Source organism: Octopus bimaculoides, chromosome 5, assembly GCF_001194135.2.
Source record: "Octopus bimaculoides isolate UCB-OBI-ISO-001 chromosome 5, ASM119413v2, whole genome shotgun sequence".
Taxonomy (NCBI): domain Eukaryota; kingdom Metazoa; phylum Mollusca; class Cephalopoda; order Octopoda; family Octopodidae; genus Octopus; species Octopus bimaculoides.
In genome coordinates, this window is record NC_068985.1 from 114,106,880 (window position 1) to 114,115,242 (window position 8,363).

At 38.4% G+C, this 8,363-nt stretch overlaps 1 protein-coding gene across 3 annotated transcripts in view; it reads right to left on the reverse strand.

Moving 5' to 3' along the window:
• The window catches only part of LOC106878623 (plexin-A1), an 803,747-nt gene that overhangs the window by 488,038 nt on the left and 307,346 nt on the right, over positions 1–8,363 (reverse strand). For all 3 annotated transcript variants that reach the window (XM_052967952.1, XM_052967953.1, XM_052967951.1), the window contains exon 4: positions 5,569–5,697. In XM_052967952.1, coding sequence (XP_052823912.1) covers positions 5,569–5,697 — 129 coding nt within the window. The remainder of the gene's footprint in view (positions 1–5,568; positions 5,698–8,363) is intronic.

Genomic DNA, 8,363 nt, shown 5'->3' on the forward strand with positions numbered 1-8,363 from the left:
ATATATATATATATATATATATATATATATATATATATATATATATATATATATGTAAAACTACATTAAAGGATTTTAGTCGAACAAGTCAACCCCAGGACTTATTCTTTGTAAACCTGATACATATTCTATTAGCCTCTTTTGCCAAACCGCTAAGTTATGGGCAAATAAACACACCAACATTGGTTATCAAGTGATGGGTGAGGGGGAGACAAACACAGACACAAAGACATGCACACACATAAATATATACATATATACGATATGCTATGTCGTATGTTTATTTACCATACATTTTCTCATTTATTATATATACATACACACATACATGTAAATATCAAACAATGAGAATGCTCAACACTGCATTGGTGAATAAAAATTCTTTTCTTAGTATCTTTAGGCTACCATTGGTTTCAAGTAAGAAGCCCTACACACAAACACACACTTCAATTTATGTTATTTCAAAGCTCCATCTTTTGTGACTTTATATTGTTTTTTTTTTTTTCTGCTTTCTTTCAAAGAAATGAATGGGACAAATAAACCTCAACTTTAACTTATTTAACTTTACGTCAAGCAAGAAACCTAATCTTGAACCAATAAGACAAACCCACTTTGCAACCACCGAATATTCCAAAAATATTTCTTTCAAATTTTGGCACAAGGCCTGCAAATTTAAGGGGTGTGGGTGAGTTATTCACATCAACCCAAGTACTTGATGGGTAATTACTTTTATTGACCTTGAAAGGATGAAAACCAATATCAACCTCGGCAGAATTTGAACTCAGAACAGAGCTGGAAAGAAACTGCTGCTAAGTATTTTCTCTGATGCATTAACAATGGTGTGACCTTGCATGTTAGGAATAATCCTTTCTACTATAAGCACAAGCCCTGAAATTTAGTGGGAGGGTGCTAGCCCAGAATGCAACTGGTACTTATTCCACGAACCCTGAAAGTATGAAAGGGAAAGTCGACCTCAGTGGAATTTGAACTCAGAACATATAGGCTACCAAAATGATGCTAGGAATTTTGTCCAGCATGCTAATGATACTATCAGCTCACCACCTTAATGATAATGGTTTCATATTTTGGCACAAGGCCAGCAAGTTCAGAGCAGCAGGTTGATTACATCAACTCCAGAGCTCAACCAGTACTTACTTCATTAACCCTGAAACTATGATAAACAAAGTCAACCTCAGTGGATTTTGAACTCAGAATGTATAGGCAGACATAATTCTGATGAGCATTCTGTCCAGCATGCTAATGATTCTGCCAGATTATTGCCTTGTTAATAATAATAATAATAATAATAATAATAATAATAATGATTCCTTCTAATTTTGGTACAAGGCCAGCAATTTTGAAGGGAGCAAGTAGGTTGATAACATCAGTTCTAGTAAATCGCTGCTATTTTGCCTTTCATCCTTTCATGGTTGATAAAATAAAGTCAACCTTGGTGGCATTTGAACTTAGAATGCAAGGAGCTGGAAGAAATACCACTAAATATTTTGTCTGGTGTGCTAATGATTCTGCCAGTTCGCTGCCTTAGTGCACTGGCTTGAGTATGTGTGTGTGTGTGTGTGTGTGTGTGTGTATATATATATATATATATATATATATATATTGTGTGTAGTGTATTTTATGCATATATACCTTTACAAGGATATGCTTTTCATCACGTGTGCGTGTGTTTATCTGCATGTAGTATTAGTGTATATGTACCCAGATTTCTACACACACACACACACATACATGTGTGTATGTATGCATATATATATATATATATTTATATATATATATATATATATATATATATATATAGTATGTATGTATGGGTATAAGTGCTTCTGTATTTTCAATCCTTGGAAATACACATACATACAAAAAGATTTGTCTTCTCTTCTTCCTCCTCTCCTCACCCCCTCCTCTTGCTCCTCCCACTCCTTTTTTATTTCCGCCTTTCTTCTTTAAACTTAATATATCTTTTCCCTTGAACATTAGAACGGATCCACCATTCACCTGACCCTTATCCTATCCCCTACTATCCTTGCCACTATTCTGGACAGTTTACCATCCCTCCTACACACACACACACCATGCCCACATCCTATCAGAACTTTTACGAGCCAGTGGTCATTTCTTCTCTGTTTCTGCTTCATACACATTACCCCTACTATCAACCAACCTACCTACCTACCTACCTACACCACTCATTCCCACATCCTACTTCACATATTAATATCTGCAGCTTTCATGTTCTGTCAACAGTTTCACACACACACACACACACGCATGCACACACTGATGCATGCAGAAATACACACACATGCCCAGATGCACACAAAGAGAGATACATATACACCCATACACACAAAGACTCAGAAAGATACACACACACACACACACACACACATACATACATACACACATATGCACACACTGATGCATGCAGAAATACACACATGCCTAGATGCACACAAAGAGAGACACATATACACACAAAGACTCAGAAAGATACACACACACACACACACACACACCAGCAAAAGCCCCTTATTTCCCTAACACATTTCAGTTTTTCCTATTTGTGCTCTCTCTCTATCTCTCAAAACTTTCTTATTTACTATCTTTCATCACACTCCATTTCTCAGACACAAACACATAAGCAGCCTCCGCCCAGGGACTCAACTGCCAACCACCATCATCCATCCATCCAACAACTTCTTCAATACCTTCATCACTCCCCTCCACACATGCCCATCACTTCATGGATCATGGTTTTCACAAGGAAAGGTGAACACAAATTGTATAAGATGCCTCAGGGGACGATGAAGGTAAACTGGAAATACACACACACACACACCCACATACAGACACACACATACACACACACACACATACAAATACACAGATATATATAAATGAAAATGCTGGTCAAACTATTAACTGTGTTTGGTGCTGGTGCCATAGGCTTATTATAAGTGTTGCTGTTCTTGTTATCTTTAGAAATTGTGTAGGGTCGAGGTGAAGTGACTCCTAAAATAAAAATGTCATGAGGGCTGAAGATGTGAAAGAGGAATAAAGAACGGAACCCACCTCTCTGTTTTACAATTGTCATTCTTGTAGCTGCTGCTGCTGCTATTACTGTTACCCCCCACCACCACCACTACCAAAACTATCACTACTACTACTACTACTACTGCTACCACCGTTACTACTACCGACACCACGACAGTCCACTACAGTGACCACTACCATCACCATCTACTACTATCACTGCTACTACCTCTAGCATCACCATCCACTGCAACCCACTACTACCACCATCGCGCCCACTAGAACCATCACCACCATCACTGACCACTACCATTGCTGTCCACTACAAGCAAATACCACGGTACAACCCCCACCACTAGCATCAGTAGCCACCACCACCACTGCCTTTTTCATCATCTCTATCTATCCATCACCACGATTAATCACAAACAACCATTGCTATGTCTGTTGCAGGCAAAACAAAATGGCCACTGTATGGTCTTCATATAAAAGTACAACAACAAACAACAACAACTCTAATAAAGATAGACACTCCCCACCCCCACACACGCTCATGCATGCACACACATCATAATCAGGGACAGCTGCATGCCAGGAGCTTTGATAGCCGCAGCAGCAAGAGTGTTAAAAATGTCCCCAGCACTATTTAGGACTCCATCCATCAAATCATAATCTGCAGCTGACATGTAGGCAATAAAGGTAGTAGTAGTAGTAGTAGTAGTGGAGGTGGTGGTAGTACTAACGCCCACCCTGTTGTCAATGCCACCCCATCTTTTTCTAGCAAGTAAGCAACACCAGAGCTAATCACATACACGGTGTGGAATACCTACACCAAAATTCATAATTACCACCTGAAATGATATACAGTACTGGACCCCTTATCCAGCTCCCAGAAATCCCTGAATATTGTGCAGTATCATACAATATACTGTACCATGTATTGAGTAAAGAGACCCTGTTTTTGAAGTTGGTTAATTTGCATGTAGTGTGTTAAAGTAGATTTGTTCTTTACTTTTTAAAGTGGATTCATAGAGATTAAACATACTCTGCTTTAGAATGGTATTAATTTGTGTTTGTATCTGTTAAATAAAATCATGTTCTTTACTTTTCTTCATTTAATTTTCATCTTGTAAACATTACACTGTATGATATATTTTAAGAATTCTAAATGGATTAATAAACGCAAAACAGATCCGGCTTTAAAAGTGTATTAATCTGAATCTGTTAAATTCAATTTAGCTCTTTACTTTTCATAACTTATGAGTAGTTTATATTTCAAGTACATATTTAAACAGTCTCCAGAAAAACAGAAAATCCAGAAATCAGGAGCACTTCTAGTCTCAAGCTTGCTGGATAATTGGCCTAGTACTGGACCTGTAACATCCAGCAAATGCTTGTAGTAGCGTATATAAATGGTTAATATTTATATATTCTGACTTGCTATAACTAAAGTAACTCCAATGAAAGCAGTAATGGTGGTAGAGCTGACAGTTCCCAGAGAAGCAAACCTTGAAGATGCTTTCCTCAGGAAATGCAGTGAGTTGAACTCTATGAAAACAATGGATGGGAAGCAATATACCTTCCTGTAGAAATGTGTTAGAGCAGGGGTTTTCAAACTGTGGTCCGCGGACCACAAGGGGTCTGCAAGGACAAGACAGGGGGTCCGTGGACAGCAAATACTTTTTATGAGCAATTTGATTTTATATATGTTTTTTAATTGAAATCTTTTAATTGACAATAAACCTATTTGTTAAATACTGTTAAATAAATAAATGTAAAAATATATGTTATTTTAAGCAAATATTTATGTATAAATTTCATTAGCGTTTATAAGGGGGTCCCTAAGGTAAAGCCCTGTGTCAGAGAATTCGTTGGAAAAAATGATCTTATTCATGCTTAGGAGTCTTGGACTTACTGCAAAGTAGACAAACAATGTTGTCAGAAAATTTGCACAGAAACCAATGAGAGACAAAAACATTACATCTGGCTCAAAAAAGAGGATGAATGTTGCAGTGAAAACATGCACTGATAATGGTAGAAATATCTGGCCCAAAATGATGGCTCTGTGTCAGTTGCTGATAACACTCAAGCACTGTAACACATGCTTCTCCAGTCTATTGATGACATTAATAGCCCTATGGCATGTTTTCCATACATATTGTCTATAAGGAGATTTTTTTTTTTCTCAAAGCAATGCATACATTACCATATTCAAGTATATGCGAAGATGTTAAATATCATTGGACAACCAAATCCACTCATAAAGCTTTGATTGGTCTGGGGCTTATAGTAGAAGATACTTGCCCAAGGCACTGCATAGTGGGACTGAAACTTAAACCATGTGGTTTGGGAAACAACTTCTTAACAACACAGCTATGCCTGCACCTTTTTATATGTGTGTGTGTGTGTGTGTGTGTGTATATACAAACTTGCAAAGCATCTATGAGAAAAAATTTAAAAGAAAAGGCAAGAAAAGGTAACTGTTAAATAATGAGTAAAATGAGATAGACCTACCTTATTAGGGGTCATGGCGTACAAATGCTCCTTATCCAAATCAAAGTAGAGATCAGGAAAGATCCTTTGGTCAGGGGCCACATGAATAGTCTCGTAAGGCATGGCAGAGTGGCTTGACTCAATGGACACCTGCAAAATAAAGGGACAACATGAAAGTAAAACAAAACAAACAATTAACAACTTTTAGTAAATAATATGGTAGCCACCACTATCTCATTATCACCAACGTAAACATTGAGGAGCCTTTATGTGACCACTCAGCCTGATAGAAATAGTACCAGTCATATTCATCCTATATTGTCTTATGTTCAAACCAGCCAGATCTGGCCTCTCACACTTACCCTACAATGACATTCTAAAAATAAACAGTACATCATGTAAATATTGAAGCTATAAGATAATGCATGATTAATTTAAAAAAATACGAATAAATAAGCATTGCATATGAAAGAGTAATCTGAATACTAAATGATTGAACCAGCCATATCTGGCCTTGCACACCTACCCAGCAATGACGCTCTAAAAATACCATATTTTCAAGCATGCAAGTAGATATAGTATAGAGCATAAACATATAGTGTAAACCATTCAAACATTATCTTTCCAAATCCTGCTATATTTCACATGGAATTTTTGGTTTTCTAAAGTTGCTTTGGTGTATAAGTTGACTTGCCCTATTTTGGCAGTAAATTTTGGTCTGAAAGATTCAACTTGTATACCAGAAAATATGATAAATGATCACATCATCAAAATCTTAAGGCTATAAAGATAATGCATGATTGATTCAAAGCAATGTGAATGAATAAGCATTATATTTGAGAGAAAAATCTGAATGCTAAAGGGTTTAGTGTAGAAAAAGGTTATGGATTGTCACAGCTGGTGACACGTAAAATGCACCCAGCATACTCTGTTAAGTGTGGAGGTGCAATGGCTCAGTGGTTAGGGCAGCGGACTTGCAGTCATAGGATCGCGGTTTCAATTCCCAGACCGGGCACTGTGAGTGTTTATTGAGCGAAAACACCTAAAAGCTCCATGAGGCTCTGGCAGGGGATGTTGGCGAACCCTGCTGTACTCTTTCACCACAACTTTCTCTCGCTCTTTCTTCCTGTTTCTGTTGTGCCTGTAATTCAAAGAGTAAGCCTTGTCACACTCTGTGTCTCGCTGAATATCCCCGAGAACTATGTTAAGGGTACACGTGTCTGTGGAGTGCTCAGCCACTTGCACGTTAATTTCACGAGCAGGCTGTTCCGTTGATCGGATCAACTGGAACCCTTGACGTCGTAAGCGACGGAGTGCCAACAAAACTCTGTTAAGTAGTTGGCATTAGGAAGAGCATCCAGCTGTATGAATCATGCCACAACAGACGGTTGGAGTCTGGACAGCTCCATGCCAAACTGTCCAACCAATGCCAGCATGGAAAGCAGCTGTTAAACAATGATAATGACAACTGGAATGTCCCTGCCACCCATTCTGGAATACAATGTCCCTGCCACCCATTTTAGAATACAAATTAAATTTTACAGACTAAATTTTACAGCCAAAAAACGGTAGGTTGACTTACACACCAAGACAACTTTGGAGAACCAAAAATTCTATGTGAAATGCAACAGGATTTGGAAAGATAAAAACGGCATTTAAATGTTTACATGTTCACACTATATACTATGTTGATTTGTATGCCAGAAAATACATGGTTCAAACAAACTCGGGCTGAGCTGGAACTAAACAACACAGATCATTACTATTCTTAACATTAATCTAATACTACAAAACACACTCTTATAAATACATACCAATATTACACAATGAGTCCAATGTGGCAAGCTGGCGGAATTGTGAGCAAGCCAGACAAAACTCTTAGCAGTGTTTCATCCATCTCTATGTTCTGAGTTCAAATGATGAGGTCGGCATTGCTTGTTATCTTTTCCGGGATGATAAAATAAGTACCAGTTGAGCACTGGTGCTGATGTAATTGACTTAGCCCAAGTCAGAAAACTGCTAGCTTAGTACCAAAATTTGAAACCAATATTACACAATGAGTCAATGATGAAACCATGGTCAGGTGATTTGCTAGAAATAGCAGTGAATTCGTATTTAAATGACACAACACTCTTTAAATAAGGACACAAGGGGAATAGAGTGCTGGGCTGCTTGCACATAGGAAAGGAAGAAAGACATGATGGTCATGAGTGGAATCTCCTTATAGATTTGCTTAATGAGGGGATGAGCTAGGGTTACACAGCAACATCTATTAACCAAATGTTGTTTGACCACCAGCAGTACATGAATACATATCACCAATACCACCATCACCGTAACTGCTGCCACCACTACTACCATCATGGCCCTAGCTACTAACTACCAAGCCACTAGCATCACTATCACTACCACCACCACAGTTACCACTGCCACCACAACAACCACAACCACCACTGCCACTACACTTTCAGGTCAAAGAATAAAAAATGATGTGTGAGCTTCCGCTATCTGGGCGACCAAGTTAGTAGTGGGGGTGGGTGCGCTGAAAGTGTAGCTGCTAGAATAAGAATAGCCTGGGCAAAGTTTAGAGAGCTCTTACCCCTGCTGGCGACAAAGGGACTCTCACTCAGAGTAAAAGGCAGACTGTATGACACATGCGTACGAACAACCATGCTACATGGCAGTGAAACATGGGCTGTAACTGCTGAGGACATACGTAAGCTCGCAAGGAATGAAGCCAGTATGCTCCGTTGGATGTGTAATGTCAATGTGAATACCCGTCAGAGTGTAAGTATCGTGAGAGAAAAGCTGAACAT